This window comes from Simochromis diagramma, unplaced genomic scaffold (assembly GCF_900408965.1).
Source record: "Simochromis diagramma unplaced genomic scaffold, fSimDia1.1 OVJJ01000753.1, whole genome shotgun sequence".
Lineage (NCBI taxonomy): Eukaryota > Metazoa > Chordata > Actinopteri > Cichliformes > Cichlidae > Simochromis > Simochromis diagramma.
In genome coordinates, this window is record NW_024387523.1 from 7,588,575 (window position 1) to 7,613,067 (window position 24,493).

Consider the following 24,493-nt stretch of genomic DNA (forward strand, 5'->3'; position numbering starts at 1 on the left):
AACAAAAGCTTAAAGTAACCAGGAAATTTTACAAACTTTTGCTAAATTAGATAACACAGGCACTCTAACAGGCTCTAAATTCTACACTAGTTATAATAATTACTTAATACAGTTTCTCTCAAATCCTTCCACTGGGTAAGACCAAGAGCCTGTGCAATCTTATCATCGTTGATGGCAGATGTTTATCTCACACTTGTGTAATGCTGGCCTTGGTGGTCACACTGGTGATCCTGTGAAGGTCTTATTCAGCACAACTGTGGTTCATACTACAGCACATCTTAGATTAACCAAAAAATGTAAAGAGAGATTAAAGTCCTGTGAACATACCACAGTGTTCAAATTTAATATGACTAAAGTTCCTGTAGTGCAAAAGTATGAGCCCAGCAGGCTGTCTTGTAAAGGTTGACACACCCATCAAAGATTAATCATCGATTCTCGTTTCACAATCCACTCATGGAAACCTACAAAATCTTCCATTAATGGCCACAAATCAATTATATAAAGGAGGAGAAAAACTCTTTCAGTTACTTCAACAAGCAGACTGCTCCACTGTCACATTTTAATTTAAGCTTAAAGGTTTAAATCCTGTTTCTAGGTTTATATCTGGGACTCTCCACCATTTGACCTTAGAACTGAAGAAGCTTCTCGGATGAGAGGTGAAACGTCTTCAAGTAACTTAAAGAAGTCCAGACGCTTTTCTTTGCAAGCTCCTTTGACTACGATGACCTGGATGACTGAGAACCTTCACAGACACATTACTGTGGCTTGTTCTTCTTTGTCTTGTTTTGGTTGCTCCCTTTTGAGGGTCGCCTCTATCTCTCTCTATCTTCCTCTGTCACACTAGCCCCCTGTCTATCATCCTTCTACACCCATGAATCTTGTCTGAGGTCACTGATTTTCTTTTCTTTCTTTTTTTCAGCATTATTGTTTAAAGACTGTTTTGGCATTTTCTTCAGAAGGGCAAGAGTAAAAGAGGACAACATGTATAAATGCTCAAGTCTTCACTTTTTATGATGTCTGTATAATTTTGCTGCTCTAATTATGTATACATTTAAATTACTGAAGCAGAACAGTTTACTACAAATCTAAAGCAAAAAAAAAAAAGAATATTTTAAAGGTTGACGCCAGTTGTCGGTACAGTCCTGATAATCAAAAGTATAGATGTGCTTCAAAATCATATTGTTTCCCTATTCGAGCCATATGGGGCGATAGTGGTCTGAAGTTGTTTAAAATGTGATTAATGAAGCGGAGAAGAGGAAGAGCATGTAATACTGCGGTGCAAGGGTTATGATGTGGAGAGGAAAGTTCTGCAGAATAGATTGAAGGAGCGGGGAATTGGGGAATTTAATCTGAAGAGTGTGTTGGAGGGTAGTAGGGCACAGGTGAGAGAACTGGTGGGGTTTCTGAAGGATATAGGTGTTTATGAAAGACTGTAGGGTCTTTTTTTTGGTTTTGTGTTGTTTTTTGGATACAGATTGTAAGCTCACTGTCTGACCCATACTCCGGAACAGTAGGAGGCGGTAATGCTCCTTTACGTTGGTTGCCAACCGCCGTTAAACACGAAGAAGAAGAAGAAAGAGGAGGAGGAGGAGGAGGAGGAGAAGAAGAAGAGTGTTGCGCAAAAAGCTGCGCAGTTGTCGCATTTTCGATCACGAACGATGAAGGCGAATGTTTTGATGGAGTCAAGGGACTAAACGAGCTTATTTTGTTGGCGAAACAACACAGTAAAGTTGCGCATTGTGGTGTGAAACAACATAGCTGCTGATTTATTTATAATAGCACTTTTAAGGAGAGCTGATTTTTTTTCTGGAACACAGCGGTCAGCTAGCTGATATCGTTTGTTGCGGTGGCCTAGCTAACACTGGCTAGCATTGCGAACTTGGACAGAGCTTTGAGTCAGTCGTTTCATTGCGGCGACCCCTTTTAACTCCCTGCGCTATATTCTACTACAGCTTCGCTCGGCTTCATGTCGTTATCATCGCAGCTTTAGCGATCAGAGATTCCCTTACCTTTTAACAGAAGTCAGTTCGTCGGATAAGCCAGTGTGAGTACGGCTTCTTGCGATCAAGGAGAAGAGGTTATCCATGTCCACGAGTTTCTGCAGATTGCTCATCTTTAATAACATTAGCAAACATGTCTTTAGTCGCCTATGGCAGCAGTGATGAGAGTGACTCAGAGGAAACCTCTGCCGTGCCGGAGAGCAAACCCAGCGCAGGAGGGCTCTTCTCACACCTGCCTGCTCCTAAAAAAACGGTATCGGCAGGAGGGACCGAAGGGCCAGCCAAGAAGACAGCATTGAGCACTGCAGTAGAGGATAGCTCATCAGCCGATGATCCAGATCCTCAGCCATCTAAAGGAAGCTTATTCTCCAGCCTACCCAAGCCAAGGAAACGGACAGAGCCCGTCAAGATCACCGTGCCGCAGATCCAGAGGCAGGATGTGAGTACTGAGCTACTTCAAGCTGTTTGCTCATACCTCTTGCATAAAATAAGGTTTTAATTCATCATCTGTAACCCTGTTGTTCATAGTCAGACTCAGATGATGACGAACCAGCAACGAAGAAACTACAAAATCAGGTAAGGAAATCAGACACATGCAGTTATGTGAAGTTTATTCCACATTCCCAAAAGGTTGATTGTGTTCATCTGGACGTAGCGTTTTCAATGGGAGAAACCTTTCGTCGCTCATCCAAGTGACTCCTTCAGTTTCAGCTGACTGCAGTACTCATGGCCATTGATCAGTGGTTTTTTGGTCAATGGTCATGACAATTTGCATATTAATGATCAAGGAATTGACCTCACAGTCCATTGTTCATTCAGTCGGCTGGTTTGTTATTGTGCAGATGTACTGTTTATAAGGTTGAGTAAACCTGCAGTCAGCTGAGACTGAAGAAGTCACTTGGATGAGTGACGAAATGTTTCTCCCATTGAAAACGCTCATCCAGATGAACACAATCAACCTTGGGAATGTGGAATAAACGTATTTCTGAATTAGATAAAATGGTAGTAAATAGTAAAAATACAAAACAGGCATTGATATAGTTCAACATGCATATATACCAGTGAGGCACCAATGTTGGTGTTGGGGAAAGATCCCTATGCTGTTTCTTGAATAAAATGTTACCTCGGTGTAATGAGCTCGTAAACATGTTATAGGCTTGTGTACACAAAATCTAAATGCTTATTTGTTATAAAATACTGCAGATTAACCTGGCTTGCACAGTGGTTCGCATGTAAATACACGTTATATGATTTCTAGCTTAGATGTAGGTCTGCCACTTCACTCTTCTCATTGTTTCTTTCTTTGATTGAGGTTTAAATTAAATAAAAACAAAGTAGGAACCAGTGACAAAGAATATCTTATTTTCCTCAGATTTCATAGTGTAACAACATTCTCCTATGATGTAGCTGCCATTTCCTCTCTCTTTCAACCCATATCTCCTTTCTCTGTCAGGGTGCAGGTACAGGCTTGTCCTCCATTCTGCCACAACCCAAAAACCTGACAGTGAAGGAGACGGACAGACCTCTGATCCCTCATTCGCTAACTAAACGGCAAGAACCGAAAGCACCCAAACCTGGAACCCCTGCACATGGTCTTGGTTCTAGTGCGTCTCCCTCCGCCATCAAAGCTGCAGCAAAGTCAGCTGCCCTCCAGCTGGCTAGACAGATAGCTTCAGATGACCAGGATAATGAAGAGGACATAACCCCACAGAACTACTTTTCTCTAGGCGAGAGCTCTCAACCTCTACCTGCAGTCGTCCCCAGCTTGGACCCTGAGCCAGGAGCCCTTGCAGAGCCCCTTCCTTTTGCAGCTCCTGATGAACCGGGGCAGTCGGATGCCCCTCTCGACTTTGGGGGAAAACATGAGACAAGTGGCGCGTGGGGAGGTCAATATAATGAATATGAACAACCCATAGCGGGCCCAGAGGCTTTTCCTCCGGTAATAATGACTTTATACTGTACATATGTATCAGATTCATGCTGTTAACTTGAGTCATTATGTTCAATTAGATGATGCCAGCTTTTCCTAATAAGTCATAAATCATGTTAGTTCAGACATGCCTGCATTTCAGTGTTTTCCAGTTAAGATAAAGATATCTTTTAAAGTATGAATGCTGTGTCAGACTCTCAATTACAAGAGTCACAATGTAGCTAACATGAATGAATTATATTGTTATCCTATGTCTTTTTGCTTGAACAGGGATACTACAATGAGCCATATTACCAAGATCCCAACCCGGGAATAGCAGAGGCTGAAGAGCCCGGCAACTCAGCCATGTTTGATGATGAAGCGGTAAGAACTATGCTACTTGTGTGCCTCATTTTTCTTATTTGTTATCAGAGCAAATTCTATTATTTACATAGACTGATTTTTGTACCTGTGCTCTATGGTGTTATCATTGTTTTGTCCTCAACTAGAGGCTGTTAATTAAGGAAAGGTTTTGGTTAACCGGTATTTTCTTTGTCCTGCAGTTCATGCGGCTGCAGGGGAAAAGAAACAGGGGCAAAGAGGAGGTGAAGTTTCTGGAGATCAAAGGCGACGACCAGCTGAGCGGCAACCAGCAGTGGATGACCAAGAGCATGACCGAAGAGAAGCAGCATCGGCAGTCCTTTAGCAAGGTGACCCGATCGGCTCGGTTCCTCTTTTGTTTTTGCAGCAGATTGTCCTATGTTCCTCTCACTAAAATGTTGACGCACAGCATAATTTTAAGATGGAATATTTTCTTTAATTTTTTGTAACACCCGCTTTTTTTTTTACCTTTCCACAGAAAAGAGGAGAACAACCTACAGGACAGCAGCGACGCAAGCATCAGATAACTTATCTCATCCACCAGGTGGGTGCTGCTAAAACACGCATTGTGCATTTGTATGATGTAAATTTCATTCAAGACTTTGTAGCCGCAGTCCAACTTCACAGATGATTTTTCTGCTTTTGAAAGTGAGACAGAGTGGAAATCTGCACTCTGTGCGGCATGTGTAGACACGTAATACTTCTGCTTGGTGGCCTGTTTGTACAGAGCTATCCTAAAGTCTAGTTGTCAGCTGCAGTGTGCCAGTGATTAGCACAATAAGCTGCAAGAAAGAAGCCTGCACAAAGGATTAGGAAAAGCTAAATAGTTGCCCTTATCTCTGCCAGAATGCTAGTGTTAGCTTTGTTATGCACAGGTGTTCCCTCTCTTGTAGTCTGACCCGCAGAGTAGGTTTGCATACTTTACTGATCCCACATGGTTTAGCTCACCGTAGCTGCATCTCTTGTCTTCTTATTGGAAATATCTTCAAATAAACAACATTTCTTACTTTCCCTGTCGTTTCACAGGCAAAGGAACGTGAGCTGGAGCTGAAAAACAACTGGGCAGAAAACAGGTTAACCCGCCGACAGACCCAGGCCAAATATGGCTTCTAAACATCATGACTGTGGACTGTGGTGGCATACAGAAATTAGAGTAGAGCTTTCCAAATATACTTCCACAAAGAGGAAACATGTTTAGAAACAGTAAGCATACAGTCTGGATACAGATTTTCCTTCCTGCCCTCCATCCTGTATTTGTGTTGACCTGTTAATATTCAGTAGTTCTGTTGTTTGACCAGGTGTTATTCTTATATCTAAGATCCAGCCACAACCGCTACACTCCCCATTCACTGTCATTTATATTAAATAGAGGCACTATACTTATGTAACAGTATTTTTAAGGTACTTTTGCTCAGTCATTGGCAGAACAGATGTAAAGTGACTCTGAAGTGGCCATTATTCTAAATGTTTTTCCTTTGAATGTTTATGCTTCCTGTTCATGTTGTACTTCTTTGTGATCTACAGAAACAAAGGTTTGGTTCTCTGGGAATGATGCAAGTTATTAATGAAATCTGGATGTTATTCATTTTAAACAAGCTGGAGTCACTGGAAAGCTGTGACGTGTTACATATCTGCACACAGGATCGACTGTTTTCTGATAAACATGTACTTGCTGCAGTTGCTCATTAGTAATAAGAAGTTTGCTATTATATAACTGATACCTACTTTTGTTTGTAAAAGTTTTATTTTTCTTATTTTTTTAATGTGTGTTTCATTTTCTCCCACTGGAAAACTGAAAAAGACCAGAGAACCAAACATGAACGTCATTGTCTTCTTGCTCTGAGGAAACATTGAAGACTCTAAATCAATATGATTTTTAACATGGTAGCAGCATCTGGCGGGCGGTGCTAAAAGCAAAACACCCACCTTAAAAATGGAGATTACATTCATTTTTTAACATTTTATATGTATTTTTTTCTTCTTCTTTTTAAACATCAAATTTTGGGGGGGAAATTTAGTGATTTGTTCAACTTTCTCAGATGGAAAGCAGTAAAAATATGCTTTTTATATCTCCAGACTCTATGTAACTACATTTTGTCTTTACCAAAGCAATAGTCAAGCCTCCACGAGTCCTCTGTTCTTTGTCCCGACAGCAGAAGTGTTCAAACCTGAGCCAGATTTCCTCTAAATGCAATACATTTCATACATCTTGCATTGTCAAACTTTAAATGTGAACTCTTATCAGAAAACAACTTATCAGAAACAATTACACAATCTGATCTGCCTCAAATACTACAGCTAAATTCTAAACACGAGCAGAAGAAAGAAGCCGACAGGCTGCTCGTATGTCCTTACGCCGAGACGGGAAAATAAATTGCAGAGCTTTGATTTCAGCAAATCTCATGCAACGACTTGCAAACCACACAACTGTATTGGCACTCCACTAACATGACATTAAACAGCATTCCTCGGAATAATTTGTTTTTGGTTTACCATTTACTTTTGTGCGTTGTCGAGTTAAAATTGATCAATAAACTTTTGATTTTCCTGACTGCTTACACTTTGTATGTCTATGGGCAGTTTTCATTATTGCTACTATCACAATAATACTCATGCTGCATACAGTAAAACAAACTTTCCCACTCAAAGGTTTCCTGTGTAGCTGCTGATCCTGATGGCTCTTTACCAGTTTTGTGTTATTTATTCTCATCCTGAAAACTGATTTTAAAAACTGCTATAAACATTGTGCTTTAAAGTGTGTGGACTCTCAGCTTTAAGGAGCCTGGTCATTCGGGAGGACTTGATAGTGGAGACGCTACACCTCCACACTGCCAGTATACTTCCTCCTGGGCAGGAGGCGACCCTGTGTCACACATAGGACACACCGGAGAGAGATTATACCTTTAGCTGGTTTGGGAACCACTCAGTGTCCCTGGGAAGTGGATGGGGAGAGGGAGGAGCGTTGGTATCTGACTGCTGCCCCGACAACCAGAACCCAGATAAGCAGTACAAGATGGACGGCTATTTTAACACTGTTCAAAATAATCAGAATGTGACACTGAGCAATTTTAATAGACACACAGACAGCTGTTGCTACGCACACATGTGCATTACAGCCAAACATCATCCGCATTTTGAGTCCTTTAATCTTTTTTCAGGCTTCCACTTGGTGGTGCTGTTGTGTCTGCCGTTGTCTGTGTAGCTGCGGCAGTGGATCCTGCAGGCTCTTCACCAGCCTCGGCCTCTGCCGCTGCGTCAGAAACTGCCTTTAAAACAGCGCCCTCCTCATCAGCAGCTTCTGAATCAGCTGCAGCTGCCTGCTGCCGCTTTTGGGCTTTCAACTGCCGCTGAGAGCTTGCAGACGGATCCTCGTATGGGAACAGAGATATGGGAACGCGAACAGTATCCAAGCCATTAACCTGAAAGAAATAACATAGAAACATGAGCAGTGTGTTATCTGGTAAAACAGCAGTCCAAAAAAGAAAGAAATAATGCATAACTAAGGGTTTATTTATTATAAGAATAATAGGAAAACAATTGTTTTTTTGCAGCATGGAGCTTACACGGAGTAACTACAACTTCTTTCTGCTGCAAAGACACAGTACGAAGCTACACTTGGTGCAAAAGGTTGCCCACGAGATGCACTGATATAGTTTATCTTACCGTGACATCGCACCAGTAGTCACCTACATCCTTAATAGGTTCAAATGGAAGACTCAGTGCATGAGATGGCACCACTATCCCCAACTACGGGAACAAAAGCAATACGAGTATCTTATCTGGTTAACAGAATTAATTAGAAACATGGATAAAAACTGAGTGAAAGGCATCACACCTTCTTAGCAAACTGTCTGCAGACTACTTCTTTATTGAGCTGAAACTCCTCGGAGGGCATTCTGTTTATCTTTAGCTTGGAGCATTTCAGGAGCTCCACAGTCTGAAAACAGAAAGAAACCCCTGTTAAAATCTTTGTTTTAAAACTATTAGCTGTACTGAGCAAAAGCGCCTGACATGAAACTTACCAGTTGTCCTGTGCGGGTTTGGATTCTGTCTCCTGCTTTCCCCTCACGCAAAAGCTGTGTAAACAAAAACAAACAAACAAAGGTGATGTTGAGTACTGCTCTTTAATACATTTGAAATATATGATGGAATATAAATGGAGTACACACACGTAGCTCTTCTGCAAACATCTCTTTGTTCTCTGGTGATGGATACACTGCGAGGCCTTGAGGCAGCAGCTTGTTTCGTCCAACAGACTTTCTTACAAACACGGTGTCTCCTCTCCCGCCGAGCTCTGTCACAAAAAAAGAACAAAACAAAAATATGTTTTCATATTACAAAGAATTTTAGAAAACACATCGTTACTAGTTTAAACTTCCTTGTGATACTCACTTGGTACCGTCTGAGTCAGGATGAGCTCCATCTTCTCCTTAGGAGCATGCTTGGTATCCTCGACCAGCTTGTAGATTCTGTGTCTTCGAGGGTAAAGCCTCGGTGGACTCCCTACTTTGGACAAGGGCACTTGCCACCATCGCTCCACCACGACTGTGTTCTGCAGAAACATCAAGCAACCACACGTGACTTTACACATTTTGAAAGTGGACTCTAGCTTCTGTGATACTTCAAATCATTAATTTCATGTACTGAGAATGTTATTAAGGTTGTTAAATATACATTCATACATATATATTGCTTTATCCCTCAAGCACTTTTTACAAACAAACATTCAAACAAGGGTTTTTCCCCCCCTGTGCTAATGTGCTTTTAACTTAACATTCACACACTCACAGTACAGTGGATGCATGAGGGGCAATCTGGGGTTCAGTATCTTGCCCAATGATACTTCAACATGAAGATTAGAGGAGCCAAGGATCAACCTCCAACATGACTGTGAAGGTTCTCAGTCATCCAGGTCATCATAGTCTAAAGAACTTGGAAAGAAAAGCGTCTGGACTTCAAGAAACTTTAAGAAGTCCAGATGCTTTTCTTTCCAAGCTCCTTACATCAACCACCAACCTTCCAATTGTCACATCCACCCACAAAATAAGTGAGCCAACTGATAATAACTGTAATTTGTACATCCTGAGGATATTTTTATGTAAATATTTTTAACAACAAGAAATTAACCTTCTACCCATCAAAGATCTACCTGAAAATAGTGCAGAAGAAAGATACGCGTATTAATGGGCATTATGCTAAATCTCTAGCCCCTACTGTCATTAGCTTTCTCAAAAATAAAGTACATTCAAGGCACGTAGGTGGGTGTTTAGATGGTTTTTAGCATCTATGCTCCTTGGAGTCTGTATAACCTTAACAAATTGCCACTACCTCAATAGCACTACAGACCTGAGAGTCTTAGTGTGGGATTTCTGTATAAAATTCCATTTATTTTATTGGTGTGTCTCAACCCAGTTTATTATAAGCTAGCTAAAAGTAGTTGGTGTCAACTTTGTTATACAAAATCTAAACAACCTGGTAGAGACTACAAATCTCTGTGCTTTAGCACAGTGGATGTACTGTGCGGGCTAGAGCACAGAGATTTGCGGTAGTGCAGGAGAGCGCAGAGCCCCTGGAAACACCGACCTGAGCAGCAGTCAGAGAGAAGCTCCTGGCGGCAGGCTGGCCGAGCAGAGCCTGGAGGACGAGGCGGCTCCACATGCTCCCACAAATCAGAGGTAAGTCTTCCTGCGGCAGTTTATCATCAGTTTATCTCCGGTCTCTGTAAATTCACCTCTAGCCTGTCTACAGCATGCCTGACAGCGTCGCTTGTTGTGTGGCGTAGGAGGACCCCACCAGCTGCACAGAGGACCAGAAAAAAGCCTGACTTAAAAGACCTCAAACTCAAAAAAGAAAAAAAAACTTAAATGTAAATATGGATAGAACGCAATAACGCTAATAACGCAAATATTCGTCATATGATTCATGATATTTTTATTTTAACGTGTAAAGACTGAACATTTTGCAGGCAATCATTTATTCAGGCAATATTAAAGGGCAATCTGTTCTTTCAGCGGCTCGCCTCAGGATCGCCTGCTAGTGCTGTATCGATACCAAGTGCATTGCCAATATTGCAGATACAATACAGATACCGATACTTATAAAGCAGTGCGTCATGATTTATGAGATTAATCTGTAAATTAACACATTTTAATCAACAGTAACCTTTTTACTTAATTTGTACTTTCCACAATAATGGTTTAACACAACAAAAGAGACTTTTCACTTTTTCATGTGTTTTAAAACTGAGTTTTTTGGAGAACTAGAATGTAAATGTTCTTGTCTCCAAAGGAAATTTTTGTTCTCAAACATGTACTCTAAAAAATGTCTCAACATTTTTTTTGCGACCGTCACGTTTGTCTGCTTATGTGACCTCACCCCCAGTGATGGACTAGTCGTCCCTCTCGTCCCCAGACTATGCTTCCTAAATAGAAGATGTATCAGTCAGATTAAATAATTTCTCCAAATATTCCTTTCACCGCACTATATCAATATCCTCAGTTGAAGTCAGCAGCGCTCCACCTGCACTATACACAGTGCAGGTGGGAAACCCCTTTCCTCTGCTGAGTCGTCTCACATTTTCCCAGAATCTCTTAGAGGCAGTCAGAAAGTCTTTATGCCTCTATGAGCTGAAGATCTCACAAATTGGGGCCTCTGCCAGGTGCTGCCAGCACAATGCCACTAAACACTGAGGCGCACCAGGTCTTTCCAGCATCACCACCTGCCACCTGATCCAAGTCACTACCGGGTGGCTATCAGTTGACAGCTCAGGTCCTCTCTTCACTTGTGTCCAGAACATACTGCTGCAGATCTGGTGATACTACTAGAAAATCGATCATCGACCTGTGGCCTACGGTATCCTAAGGCCATGTGCACTTATGGATACCCTTATGGTTGAACATGCTGATCATTATAGACAAATTGGGGTTTTTTTGCACAGAAGTCCAGTAACAGAACACCACTCGGGTTCAGATCAAGCAGACCTTTTCTCCCAATCATGCCGCTCCAGGTCTCACAGTCGTTGCCCAGATGAGCATTGAAGTCTCCTAGTAGGGCGACAGGGGGAGCACCCTCAAGCCCAGGGACTCCAAAAGGCTGGGTACTCTGAACTGAACTCTAAAGTGCAGACAACAGTCAGGGCAGGTTCCCGTACCCGAAGGCACAGGCAATAAACCTTCTCTTCTGGGAAATTCTCCAATCTTCATATTAAGATACCCACAGCAGCTTGCCACCTCTCACCAAGACCAACTTCAGAATGGGACAGAGTCCACCCCCTCTGCAGTAGGAGTTTTTGCAAAAGCATTTTTATTGTATTCATCAAGGCAAACCTAAATCCAAACAAAAGGGCTATTCAATTTTATTGTAAACAACATTTAATATCATTCTTGCAATACAGACTTCAGTGCAGTAGATAGTTAACAAAACATAAGCAGAAGAATAAAAATAAAAAAAATATTCTCAAGGTTTGTTGTTTTTTCAGTCGTTTAGAATACATTTACTATATAAAGCCACTACATTCACAGAGATGCCTGGATACATGCAAACACCCACAAACAAAACACACTGGACCTAGAAATATTTGGCTCCTACCGCTGGTTTCTACATACACACCCTATATACTGTATGTAGGAGCACCAGCTCGAATCGCTGTAATTGACCATTTTTATTTATTTAAAAAAAAAAAAAAAAATATGAATATAAGCTTTTATTTTCAAGCAACACTGTCCGGCTAAGTCTTTGTGCACCATACTGAGATGCACTAAAAATGACTCAGAAACATGGCAGAGCTGAAAATTAAAAAAAAAAAAAAAAAAAAAAAAAAAAACCCACAAAATACCAGTACCACCAACATTTTGTTAGATGCTACTGCAGAGTCACTGACAGTTTTTTTTTTCTGGTGCAAACAGGAAGTTTCACACTTGTGGTGGCGGTGGCGTGTAAAAGGGATGTGATGTTTCAGCAGTTAATAGGTCTGACTTCATCAGCGTGTGGAAAACAAGGGCTATATATTTAAAAAAAAACAAAAAAAAAAACCCAAGGTGCTGCAACATAAAGCAAATACCTTAAACTTTTTGGTGTATGGTGCAATAAGCCACCTTTATTTATGGCATTTGGGAGAAGTCTGCAGAAAAACAAAAATCAAGTAGCCTTTTGGAAATGTGCTTTTTTTAAATACTCTTGTTTGCAGCTGCAGAGGAAAGCTTTAATAACCCTCACAGTGATAAAACAAAATCAATCCTCAGAAAGAGGATCAAAATCTGCATCACTGGCCAAAAGACAATTTCCATAAATACCTGAGGACATAATCTGGGATTTAAAATCACACATCACCAGCAGACTCACTTATTGCACCATAGAAACTGCCTCGGTTGGGTGTCAAGTGACGTCTAGCACACATAGTCCTGCAGCAGATCAGCATGCCGAAGCAACAACCGCAGAAGAAAATGAGACCCAGTGCGACCCACACCAGTGTAGTGACGACAAACGCAAACTGGTAGGTCACCTTGTGGCAGTACGGATCTTTTCCAGGTAAGTAGTTTGGAGGATAGACAGAATAAATCCAGCTGCTGCCTGTAAGGTGAAGACAGACAACACACAGGTCTTCAGTTCTAAGTGAAACCTTAACAATGTATTCACTTTAAAGGTCGCAGCAGCAACAGTTTGAACTACTTCACTGTGTTTTGGTCAGATTTGATTGGCAAAGACAAATAACCCACTGTCATCTGTTTCTTGACCATGGAAGATACTATGTGCTGATTCGTTACACACAATTACGTCACCATTTTTTCCAAACTGATCCACAACTCAGTAAAAGTTACAAAAACACTTTACATGATCCTTTAACTAAGCATCATGAAGCAAAATGTGTAATAAAAAAATAAAAAAAATAAAAAAAAGGGGGGGGAATTGTTGGATTGTTACTGATAGATGTGTTTGCAAGACAGAGTGGTTTCTTATTTTCACCACAAATATAGATTCACTGAGCCTTGAAAACCACACATTGTGTGCGCTGGTCTCTGATATCTAATAAGGAAGGGTGTAAGTATTTGTGTGGCATTACTACCAGGTTGTGAATGCAGCATTTCCTAAATTTCTTTTTGTCTGCTCAATGCCAATAAGATTAAATACTTCCATTTCCAACATTAACAATTTTACTATAGATGCACTCATTGGACACATTATTATGACACAAACAATGTGGTCATAAAAGGAAAGGACCTCAATTTGTAAGTGTCCCCTACACCATTACAAAGTCTTGATTAGTAGAAATCAAGGCTCATGATGCCAGGCAATATTTATCCATTTGAGTTCCTGTTCTCAGCTGACAGGAGTGGCATCTGGTGTGGTTTTCTGCTGTTGTAGGTTTGACATTCAAAGATGCTCTTCTGCATAACTTGGTTTTAACTAATAGTTATCCGAGTTACTGTTGCTTTCCTATAAGCTTGAAGCAGTCTGGTCATTCTCCCCTTACTTCTGGGATCCACGAGGTATTTTTTCAGAGAACTGCTGCTCACTTGATATTTTCCCTTTTTGAATCGTTTTCTATAATCCCTAGAAATACTCAAAAGACCAGCATGACTGGCACAAACAACCATGCTGTATTCAAAGTCACTTAAAATCACCTTACTTCCTCATTCTGATGCTCAGTTTGATTTTCACCAGGATGTTTTAACCATGTCTACATTTCTGAGTGCACTGAGTTGCAGCCATATAATTGGCTGATTAGATATTTGTGATAACAAGCAGTTAAAAAGTTGTATCTAATAAACTGGCCAGTAAGTGCACGTGAGTTTTGTGTCTAATTTCATGCAAAATGAAGAGTTCAGAAAGTTTTTTTTTCTCCCACCTGCTATGAACCAGGCAAAACTGAAGATGTGAAGAACTGTCATACAGGCTGTGGACAGGACGTGGATCGCGCCATCATCAAAGGCGCTGCTGGTGTAGGTCAGAGTCAGTGAGAGGATGCTGTTTGCCCCCAGCACTATCAGGTAAATGGGGATGTGGGGCTGTATGGTACAACTTGTCAGGTGTGTGGCCCCTGTGATGCAACAGAACAACCATATAAGATCATCATCAATCATAGGCGAAATGCTAAAGGTGCTGTTTTCACCAACTGGATAACTAAAGCTGTTAAAGCTGCTAAACCTACCCAGTCCAATGGCTGCTATCATTACCATCCACCATATAATGTTCACCACCACTGCAAAAACAAAAAGAGAAAGAGGGTAAAGGACTGGTTTAACAGTAAAACAGGTAAAATTATGAAAAAGTGAGACAAAAATGAGATGCAGAAACTAATCTAACCAATTCCTGTGACTTGTGAGGCAGTTTGAGGCTTTAGATCCATCTGTGGAGAGAGGTTAATATCTACAGTCACAGTTTTGTCACAGCCAAAGCATGAGGAGGAAGCAGAAGCAGAGCTCTACGGTACCTGTCCAGTTGTGAGTGGAGCCTTTTTAATCTTCAAGTATTCAGAAGAGGAGAACTACACATGAGTTGCCGTTAGCTACTTCTTAGCAAAGTGCAGGATGTTAAGACATACACGTTCGAGCCTTTCAGCGACTGTTGCAACACTCTCACTAAGAGGAAATAATGATAAAAATCAGCCTCTGTTATCTGACACGGTTTATGTGCAGTTTAAGATTTCCTTAAGACAAAGTAGTTACATGAAATCCTTCCACTGATCTTGTAAACCATACTGTTTCTTAGAAATAAAAATATATATATGATTTACATTTTGAAGTGACATAATCGGTACATGTTAAATCATGAAGCAGCACAAGGGCTAGGTCATTGTAAGCCACAGGACAGCTTATGTGGTGCACACAGGAAAATCAGCTTTCCTGTTATAACTATCAGCTTTTTCTCGCGTGCCAATAAATACCGACTGCCACTTTCAACTATTAAACAGTTTTTGTACAGAAGCTGAATATTAAAACTGTGCTTCAGAAAGCAACAAACATCATTAAGGACTCGACTCATCTCACCCTCACCTCCATTTCTTCAAACTTCTGCCTTCAAGCAGATGATACAGGACACTAAAAACACACAGCAACAGACTTTTAAATAGTTTTTTTTAACACAGATGGCATCACCACCCTGATGCTGCTTTAAAACCATATATTAGCACAGGGGTGGGCAACTCCAGGCCTCCAACACAGCTGATTTGAACCAACACAGCTGATTTAAATGGCTAAATTAGCTCCTCAACCTGTCCTGAAGTTCTCCAGAGGCCTGGTAACGAACTAATCATGTGATTCAGGTGTGTTGACCCAAGGTGAGATCTAAAAGCTGCAGGACACCGGCCCTCGAGGCCTGGAATTGCCCACCCGTGTGTTAGCACCTTGAATTACAGACTGTATGAGATTTACTTTATTGTTATTTATTTTCTTTCTTATTCATCTCTTATATTATTACTCTTACTTTTTAACTACAGGGAGAACCATTTTTTAAGCAGAAGTGCAACAAATTTTGTTGTATATCATTTTATAGAAGGACAAAATATTATAAAATAAAATATTTGCCAGACAAAGATTGTCTTTGAATAATACAAGGTATCTGTTGATTTATGTCTTTTTGCTCTGAGCTTTCAACAGAATATTGAATATTAGAAAAAGTTGATTAAAGTGAGTTTAATCTTTATGGCTCACTGGCTACTTGTTTTCAGTTTAGAGTTTTAAGCAGCATTTTAAAACCACTGGTGCTAAACTGGGGATTTGTTCTTATCCCTGAATTAAAGGTGAAGCCCAGCAATTTATTATTGCACTTTTATACAGGGGAAGTATTTAGAAAAAAACTGTTTAATTTTTTTTTTTAGACAAAGCCTTTTGAGGCTGTAGGACCAAAGGATCAAATTCCAAATAAATCCAGGAGCCTACATTACCCATGATTCAATCCCTGCACCAAACATTAAGCCTGAGATTGTGGGTGATGGAGAGTGCAGTTGGCAGTACTGCTCCTTACTTGCAGAGATGAGAATGGAGCAAATGAGAGTCCCGTAGGCTTCCTTGTTTCTACCTCCACCCAAGTGATGTAGTGCACTGATCTCCAGACACTTATTACAGAAGTATGTTTTATCTATGCTTTTCTACATGAAAACAAGAGTAGTAAACAAACATTGCTGCATAAAAATCAGTGGAGTTTGTTTAATGGAGCTTCAATTAAGAAATGTGGTTCAAGTTCTGCAAATTTGGACAGCTGGAATGGGTCTGAGATGCAAAGGTTAAGCTAGTTGTTCACTGCTTACAGTAAGCAGTAAGCCAGAGGAAGATGGAGTACCACTAACAAAGCAATGCTGCCACCATGTGACTGGATGAAAACAGCTCCTGGTAGTATGGTGCTGGTTAGAGGTCATAGAGGAAGCTGTTTCAAGCTTCTCTAAAGACCTCAATATCAGCTCAAGTGTTGGACTCATGTTAAACTCTGCGAGTTCAAGGACATTAATATTACTCAGTTGGCTTGTTTAAGCTTTATCCCAATTTCCATATGACCTAACTGGTGATTTATGTTCACTGCAGTGTCCCCACAGCAATTACAACACATGTCAGCAGTTTTCACAGCAGTTCATTACTGTCAAAAACTCAAACACTTGGCGCCACCTCTGATTTATTTTTGAGTTGCATTTATTTTATTCCCCAAATCTTTTGCAAATGACACGCAAATGAGACATTTCATCCCAGGCAAACTTTCCATCATAATTACTTTTGCCGAGCTCGGTCAGATATTAGCACCGAAACGTTTGATTAATTACTTTGTCAGTGAGGAAGTTAAGTGGCTAAGAATTGTGTTATTAGACCTGCTCTGTCTTAAAAGCCTCTTTTAATTGGAAGTCAATGATCATTTGAATAATAGGGGCAGCGGGAAAGTCCATGCATATGATTCCAAAGCGCTGGTTCAGGTCCGTCTTGGCCCTCAGGTACTCGTACAGCTGTGGGTTGATGAGCTGTGCGACGGCCCTGGGGTGCGCGAACACTCCGGCTCCACTGCTGTAGGTGAGAAAAATCTGGGCTTTGTTTCCTGAAGGTGCAGCCTCCAAGTGGTTGTAGACACTCTGCCATTTCTCCTGCACATGTGCCAGTGTGGGCACCTGGAGGGAACACCAAGTGTAATTTAAAATAGTGCAGAAACCAAGTAGGATCACGTGGAACATAGGCAAGGTAATGAATATAAAACACTACTGACATCACAGGTAGTTTGAGTATAAAAATGTAGGCAGACCTTCCAGTCATCAGCTATGTCCATTGAATCATAACGCATCCCCAGATCTGGCCCATTGAAGTTCTGCAGGATGATGATCTTCCCTCGAGCCTCACTCATGGTTGGCACGAGTCGGCTGTGCCACAGCAGGTCCCAGTGAGAGTAGCGATTGATGTAGTCTACCACAGCACCATAGATGTCACCCGTCTCACTGAACTCCTCCTTTAGACGCATTAGCACTGTCTCAGTTGGATACTCCTGCAGGAAGTCAGTCACTCCCTCCAGGACGTCGCCAAAGTGCGCTCGCTGGTAGGACACCCCGTGATGAATGGTGAGGTTTCCGTTGACATGACGCACACGGATGTCTAGGAAGCGAACACCAGCACGGAGCTGGGAGGCCAGGCTCCAGGTCTGGCACTCTGCATACACACCACCATATAGGGCCATGGTGTTGTGTGTCCCAGGCATGGTGATCTCTGACAGCAGCCGATCATCAGGGATGCTGGCCATCCAGGCCGGGTTGAGGAACTCTGGGTTGGGTGTGTCATCATAGTCAGGCCTCTGGATTGCACCGTTACTCAAACTAATGACTCTAAAACACAGACAGATAAAATAACTTATCTAGTACAGGGCTTTTCAAATTTTTGCTCTCAGGTGCAGAGTCAGGAATCAATCCACCTGAGCCACAGTTGCCCCATGGGACAGTCCTTAGGCCTACACTACACCAGTATTTAAAATTATCCAGGTAACTTCAGGATTAATCCTGGGTTTTCAGTACTACACAGGAGGATGTGGTACATCGCCACTCCAGAATAAAGATTAAAATCCGAAGGTATGAAATCATCAACTACTGACCAGTGAAAGTGGAAAGTAGGGTGTTCTAAATCATTTTCGATAGCAACCAAAGTATTTGTGTATTGTAGGATTATAAAATCTTACAATAATACAGAGGAAAACCCCAACAATCAGATGACCATTTATCAGAAAGTACTTGGTTACAGTGGAAAGGAAAAACTCCCTTTTGACAGGAAGAAATTCCCATTAGAAACAGGCTCAGAGAGGGGCAACCATCTGCCATGGCCATTCAGGGGTGAGGAGATGAAGACGAGACAAATGAAAACAGAATCGTAGATGAAACTTTATTCTTTCATTCCTGCAAATAATTTTACTTTTTTTTTCTTGTTTTATATATGTGATTCTAAAACTTCATGGTCATGGAGGCCAGTGGCCTTCTTCTGGCCGCTCTCCCTTTCTGTACCTCTAACTCTCTGTCTTTCTCACCACCAGTTCTCATGAAGTTCCACTGGTTGGTTGTAGGACCTCAGAGAGGAGTGCCTAGCTGCAGTGGGGCGGCACAGCTGTCTCCCATCATCTAATCTTCACCACAGCATTTAGAACAGCTTTCCTTCTCAACTGTTACCACGTTGGTCAATTTTTGTCAGTGGTAATGCTCTTGTTAGATTTTAAACTCAGTTCTTGTGTCAGTCTTCATTTTCAATTGTTCATGCTGTCTCTTCTTCGTCCTTGATGTGCAGTTCCTGCTACTATTTAAATATACTGCTGTATTAATAAATCTTTTAACTGCTTCTATTTTCCAAGGATGTCTTTGGCTTAAACATGACAGAACCTTTGAAATATTGACTCTCTTCCAGTTTTACTGAGAGAAGCACTTAAACTTAGTTACTTTTTCTTTTGATTTATTGTGTGTGCTTGATGTTCTGAACTGTTGGTGCAATAAGAAATAAAAGTTGCACCGAACTGGACTAAAACCTAAAATGGAAATATATTTGTTGTGGGTAAGTAGCTCCTCTTTGACTTACTCACCCCAGCAGGACCAGCTCGATTAACAACTTGTGCATTTTCACTGAATCTTTCCAGTCCTGGAAACAGATTAAAATTTAAGAGCATGAAAAATCCCAAGATCCAGTTTAATGTCATGATAGAATTGACCCATTTAAAAAAAGAAGAAAAAAAAGAAAAGAGGTGCAACAAAAACTTAAAGAAAAATCTTACAAAATCTTGCATGTAAACAATGACGTGTTTGGAGCAGTCATCCAAATATACACGCTGACTTATTAAAAATGTGCTCATTAAAATAAGGCAAGCTCTTTTTTCCACAAAAAAATTCACTGAAAAATAAATTTATTTAAAATATTGTCTGTAATAAACTCCTCATTACAAGTGCCGACTTAAATCCATTGTCTGAAGGACAAGGTTTTTTTTATGGTCAATTATGTATTGTTGGATGACAAACATGTAAAACAACAACAACAACAGAGAAAACAGAAGCTGGAGAGCTGTTCCCATCATGAAAACACGCCAATCTAAAAAGCAGTAAAACTGTAACAGTGGAACAGTAGCAACTGATTCTGAACCAGCTCGAGGTCGACCTCTGCTGAACCCCGTGGCCCATTTCAATGGCAGGCTTAAAGCTTTCTAATCCCAAAGCTGAACCAAACATCCACCGCTACTGTGTCAAACCTGCTGATGTGCCTCGCTGTTTGCTTCTGTTCTTACCTGAAACGAGCTGGGGGGCCGTCCTCGGTCCAGTCCAGAAACGTCCTGGGAGTGTCGAACAGGGAGAGCAGGGAGTTGAGGTGTCAGAGGCAAAATTTGGTGATTTGGGAGATTACTGTGGGAACTAATACAGAGGAGGAGTTGAGGGGTGGGAGTGCAGTACTGTGCATGTGTGAGGGTGGGTGGGAGCGTCAGTGCGAGGGGTAGCTGTCCCTGAATATACATAATGAAAATAATGCCAAAGAAGTAGATGAAAAATCCAATTTTATATGTGTTTTTATATATTTTAAAACTTTAATTTTTGTCTGAATTATGTTTTAAAATAGAGAATAAAAACACAGAAATTATCATGTTTCTTTGGTACAAGTCAGTTGTATGCAGTCATGTTACAGGTGAGTGATTTCTCACAGCGTTTATCAGTCTTCATAAGTTAATATAAGCCCAGTGTTAATATTGGAATGAAAATTTCAGGAGAACTTAAATGGATTGAATGGAAAATGCTAACAAGGAAAGATCTACACAAACTGCATCGAAGGCTGTGAGGGCTTTAATTCAGTTAAGGAAGCCTAATAATGGTCACTTCCAGTTCTTATTAAGAAGAGAAGGCACATCGTACCCTCGGATAAAATGCAAGTTTTTAATTGTCAAACTTTAAAGGAGACCTGTTATGCAACGTCCTTATTTTCTGTCAAATATATGCTGTTACAGTGGCAGATGCTAATGCCAGACATGGTCAAAATGATGACCACTGTGAGCCAAAAGACTGCTACAAACACTCCGGTTCAACATTTTATTTTATTTTTAATTATCATGGTTCTGCATGATGTCACTTAGGGGGATAACCCTAATGAGGACATCACATCCACACATTTTTGGCTGTCAGGCTATAGGAGCTGTCCAAACCTTCTGTTTAAAAGAAACAGCCAATAGAAAGAAAGTAGGCTTAAAGAGGGAGGAGCCCAAACATTTTTTGGTTTCATGCAGTGGATGGACTTAAGGGCCACACACAGGGCCAGTATAACATAATTTATTCTGAGAATTTCAAGAATTACCACTATATAGTGTTGAAAGTTAGGCTATTGGGGTCTCTTTAGACACAACAGGTGAATTTTTACTCAAATATATTTTTAACTCAATCTTAGATGTATCTGGTAGTGTGTAAACATGTGGAAAAATGCAGATGTTTGCTCAGTTTGTCTCATATCACAGTCAAACATTGCACAACAGCCTAGTCCTTGTCTTGTTTAATCATGTTTGCTTAGCTGTCTCTACATGTCACCAATCCAGAGTGTGTAGAACAGAAATTGCTGCAGTTTTGAATAAATATTTGACGCCAGGTGAATTTGAGCGAAACATAACAAATTCACCTGGCACAGACTGGTAAATATACTCAAGATTTAGATCAAATATAACTATAGGAGGAGCTGCTTATCCAGCATACACTGAATGTAGTCCAGGAAAGCATCAACAGCTCTGTAAGTGAAAGAAAGGGTGGAGAATTATTAATAAATGCAACCACGAGAAGAAGATCAGAAGAACATGCAAAAATGAAAGGAGCATTACAATATTGTTGCTTTTGAAGTCTGTCCAGTTGTAAAGATTAAAGAACCCACAATCTCTCAAATAGCTGACATGTGCTTTTTGGAAACTAGTTTTTACTGGAAATAACGTTATTCATAGACAACCTTACTCAGAATAGCCATATTTACTCACTGACAAATTTAGTCTAGGTTAATAAGTGATGGATGATACCTTAAAATGGAGAAAAAAAATCTGTAATATAAAGGAACAAGAAGTATCTTAAATGTCTTTTAATTTAAGCAGAACTTCCCCCTGTAACTTTTACACCATATTTAAATGACGAATTAATGTCTATGCTGCTTTTTACTCAAATAGTCAGCGGAGGTGGAGTGTTTAATGTTCAGTGTTTATAAGATTTTATCACTGTCAGTGTTATGTGCTGTTTTTATTAGATACTGTAAGAGTATGTACATAATCCTTGGCTGTCCTGATAGTTTCCTTGTGAAAACAAGCAGAAAATATCAAATGGAGCCAAAAACTGCAGTTGGTGTAATGGCCACTCAATGGCTCCAAATGCAAGCTAATGGTCAGTGCCATTCAAGTCAGCTGTTCATGTTTATGGACAAATACAAAAAGTGGTTTGGGTCTATAGCTAGTATGCTTGTTTATAACTTTCAGTATAACTTGTATATTATTTGCCCTTGCTGAAAATATCTGGCTTTGACCCTCCTGTTTTTATCAAACTTCAAGCTACCTTTCAAGTCTCTCTTTTTTTTGTCTCCTCCTGGAAAAAAATATCTACACCCCATTAAAGTCCTTCCTGTATGAACAAAGCAATTCTGGAAGTGTTCCAGGCTGAGTTTAAAACTCACCGCAGCACCAAAGCCACTCTTGTAAAGCTTTTTAATAATATTCTTTTAGCAACTGATTCTGGTGAATGTGTGCAAGTTGTGCTTTTGGACTTAACAGCTGCCTTTGACACAATGTACTGTGAAATCCTCATCTCCAGGCTGGAGCAGTGGGTGGGCATTACTGGCTCAGCTCTGTAATTGTTTAGGGACTAACTCTATGACAGAAATTTGTGTCAGCATTGATGGTTTTACCTCTACCTCTGCTGTCCTCCCCTGGGGGGGAACCACAAGGCTGCATTCTTGGGCTGCTCCTTTTCTCTTTGTACCTGCTGTCACTTTGCACTATTTTCTAGAAACACAATATTTCCTTACATTGTTATGCAGACAACTGTCAAGTTTATTTTCCACTTACGCACACTGGTGCATACTCTGTCCACTCTCTCCCTTATCAACATCAGGAGATGGTTGTGTCCTTTAGAGTCTAGAGAAGTTGCAGGTACTACTGGGTCTAAACTTTAGACACTCCCTGTATGGACTTTTCCTCTCTGGCCCCATATGAGAAATCCATTATCAGTAATTATTAAAATCCTTTTATTTGTCTTGAAGTCTTTTAATGGTTGTGCCCCATTTTATCTGTGTGAGCTGCTGCACCCATATGTCCCACCTCATTGTCTCAGGTCAGCAGAACAGATGCTTTTGCTTGTTTCAAAGACGCAACTCAAACCCAGAAGGGACAGAGCTTTTGAAGTTGTGGCTCGAAAATTGTGGGTTCACTTGTTGGTTTGCAATCTGGTTTAAAAACACACTTTTATTCCCTGGCCTTTGACCCAGTGTGAGATGTTGACTGTGATCTTAAGTTACTTTGTATGTACTCCTAGTGGTATTACCTGATAAGATAGCAGTCCACCTGTGGCTCCAAAACAAGCTAAAAAGGCCGATTCCAGGTTTTGGACAGAAGTCTACATCCCAGTGGGTGACTTTATGTTGGCTTCAAGGATGTTTCAAATAAAGTCTAAGGTGGAAATGCTTTCTTTAATCACATATTATTATGGGGTTTTTTTTAGCCTTTTTTTTTTTTTAAAGAAGCCCAGTCTATCTGTGATGGGACAGCTGATTATCTTCAGGGCAATAATTCATCCTTCATATGACCACCTGTGCCAAAGTTATTTTCAAGGTTTAGGTATTCCTATGTAAACTTAAACATGAAATAAAGTACTTCATACAGAATGTGTGTAAGACATACGCTGTGACCGTGTGAATAAACTTGTGTTGTCTTAGGAAGGTTAACCAAAGACTTCAGGGTGTGTCCAGAGGAAGTTTCAGGTGAATGCGAACAGAGACAGAAAATCCTGAAAGTTTAATGTTAAAATTAAATAAATGGTAATATTGTCTCTGACTAACCATCAAGTAAAACTTTATACAGAACAAGACATCACAAAAGTCTTTCAATATAAAAAAGTAAAAATAAAAGACATGCTTGGACTTGTTTGTTGAGCTCCTGACTGTTGTATCTGTTAGAGTTGATGCTTTTGAGATTGCCATTTGTGCTAAGATATATATAACCACTGCTTGTGTGTGTGTGCTGATAAAATGTTTCTCCTTCTATGATGGAAGAAGCAGCTTTGTTGCTGTAATTTTCCCTTACACGTTTAGAAACCACAAGGTTCTGTTCATCTGAGGTGCAGGACTGCTCACTTCTGCTTTTTACACATCTTAGTTCATTGAAAGGTCGCATCCTGTATGGGGTGACTGGAGAGGTTGATAAGAAGTTATGCCTTGTATGGTATGACGAGGGGCCACACACACACACACTCTAGTGTCAGTGTTTTATTTTGTATACCAAAGAAAAAAAAAGAATAATTTACGAGTGGATCTTTGTAGCTAATAGCAGAGAAGTCTGCCCACTGCCTCTGGTTGTGTAGGGCTCTTGGCCTTTGGCTGCAGGCACTTCATCTGGACCTATCTTTTCCCTCATCTCACGGTGAGATGCGTGGCCTTGGGTCTTTGTACTCTTGGGACCTACAGACGGTCTATTAAAAATAAAGTTTTCTATAAGGGCAGATGTCCAAATTCAAAAAGTGGTTAATATTTAATGACAGCATGATGACCTCAGGAATCCT

General features: G+C 40.6%; 4 protein-coding genes across 5 annotated transcripts; 1 reads left to right on the forward strand and 3 right to left on the reverse strand.

The window, feature by feature from the left end:
• Positions 1 to 1,130: 1,130 nt before the first annotated feature.
• prcc (proline rich mitotic checkpoint control factor) lies at positions 1,131 to 6,850 on the forward strand. Its single transcript, XM_040019994.1, has 7 exons — positions 1,131 to 2,439; positions 2,529 to 2,576; positions 3,454 to 3,939; positions 4,201 to 4,293; positions 4,473 to 4,619; positions 4,769 to 4,834; positions 5,317 to 6,850. Exons 1-7 carry the CDS (start codon positions 2,134 to 2,136, stop codon positions 5,401 to 5,403), a joined length of 1,233 nt encoding a protein of 410 aa, XP_039875928.1. The 5' UTR covers positions 1,131 to 2,133; the 3' UTR covers positions 5,404 to 6,850.
• A 491-nt stretch (positions 6,851 to 7,341) lies between these two features.
• On the reverse strand, positions 7,342 to 10,087 carry mrpl9 (mitochondrial ribosomal protein L9). The gene is made up of 7 exons (XM_040019996.1): positions 9,874 to 10,087; positions 8,683 to 8,842; positions 8,460 to 8,584; positions 8,313 to 8,366; positions 8,126 to 8,227; positions 7,954 to 8,037; positions 7,342 to 7,709 (listed from the first exon to the last, which is right to left on the reverse strand). Exons 1-7 carry the CDS (start codon positions 9,946 to 9,948, stop codon positions 7,434 to 7,436), a joined length of 876 nt encoding a protein of 291 aa, XP_039875930.1. The 5' UTR covers positions 9,949 to 10,087; the 3' UTR covers positions 7,342 to 7,433.
• Positions 10,088 to 11,964: 1,877 nt separating this feature from the next.
• LOC120726428 (transmembrane protein 272-like) lies at positions 11,965 to 15,443 on the reverse strand. 2 transcript variants are annotated; one of them, XM_040019999.1, is made up of 6 exons: positions 15,282 to 15,443; positions 14,720 to 14,867; positions 14,593 to 14,635; positions 14,438 to 14,488; positions 14,135 to 14,326; positions 11,965 to 12,858 (listed from the first exon to the last, which is right to left on the reverse strand). In XM_040019999.1, exons 3-6 carry the CDS (start codon positions 14,633 to 14,635, stop codon positions 12,608 to 12,610), a joined length of 537 nt encoding a protein of 178 aa, XP_039875933.1. In that variant the 5' UTR covers positions 14,720 to 14,867; positions 15,282 to 15,443; the 3' UTR covers positions 11,965 to 12,607. The 2 variants fall into 2 exon arrangements, with proteins under 2 accessions (XP_039875933.1, XP_039875934.1); XM_040020000.1 differs by having other exon boundaries at positions 15,276 to 15,443.
• Positions 15,444 to 16,402: 959 nt separating this feature from the next.
• Positions 16,403 to 19,355, reverse strand: si:dkey-266f7.9 (uncharacterized protein LOC100006223 homolog). Its single transcript, XM_040021549.1, has 3 exons — positions 19,309 to 19,355; positions 17,506 to 18,076; positions 16,403 to 17,374 (listed from the first exon to the last, which is right to left on the reverse strand). Exons 1-3 carry the CDS (start codon positions 19,341 to 19,343, stop codon positions 17,078 to 17,080), a joined length of 903 nt encoding a protein of 300 aa, XP_039877483.1. The 5' UTR covers positions 19,344 to 19,355; the 3' UTR covers positions 16,403 to 17,077.
• Between the last annotated feature and the right edge of the window lie 5,138 nt (positions 19,356 to 24,493).

Excerpts from the sequence above, each read along its gene's own strand:
- LOC120726428 (XM_040019999.1), bottom strand. The coding sequence starts at position 14,635 with ATGGATCTAAAGCCTCAAACTGCCTCACAAGTCACAGGAATTG. Across the intron at positions 14,489-14,592 it reads CTCACAAGTCACAGGAATTG|TGGTGGTGAACATTATATGG; the intron begins GTTAGATTAGTT and ends TTGTTTTTGCAG. Across the intron at positions 14,327-14,437 it reads GATAGCAGCCATTGGACTGG|GGGCCACACACCTGACAAGT; the intron begins GTAGGTTTAGCA and ends GTTGCATCACAG.
- prcc (XM_040019994.1), top strand. The coding sequence starts at position 2,134 with ATGTCTTTAGTCGCCTATGGCAGCAGTGATGAGAGTGACTCAGAGGAA. Across the intron at positions 2,440-2,528 it reads CGCAGATCCAGAGGCAGGAT|TCAGACTCAGATGATGACGA; the intron begins GTGAGTACTGAG and ends TGTTGTTCATAG. Across the intron at positions 4,835-5,316 it reads TAACTTATCTCATCCACCAG|GCAAAGGAACGTGAGCTGGA; the intron begins GTGGGTGCTGCT and ends GTCGTTTCACAG.
- si:dkey-266f7.9 (XM_040021549.1), bottom strand. The coding sequence starts at position 19,343 with ATGCACAAGTTGTTAATCGAGCTGGTCCTGCTGGG. Across the intron at positions 18,077-19,308 it reads ATCGAGCTGGTCCTGCTGGG|AGTCATTAGTTTGAGTAACG; the intron begins GTGAGTAAGTCA and ends TCTGTGTTTTAG. Across the intron at positions 17,375-17,505 it reads ACATAGCTGATGACTGGAAG|GTGCCCACACTGGCACATGT; the intron begins GTCTGCCTACAT and ends TGTTCCCTCCAG.
- mrpl9 (XM_040019996.1), bottom strand. The coding sequence starts at position 9,948 with ATGTGGAGCCGCCTCGTCCTCCAGGCTCTGCTCGGCCAGCCTGCCGCC. Across the intron at positions 8,228-8,312 it reads AAACCCGCACAGGACAACTG|ACTGTGGAGCTCCTGAAATG; the intron begins GTAAGTTTCATG and ends TTCTGTTTTCAG. Across the intron at positions 8,038-8,125 it reads GCAGACAGTTTGCTAAGAAG|TTGGGGATAGTGGTGCCATC; the intron begins GTGTGATGCCTT and ends TTGTTCCCGTAG.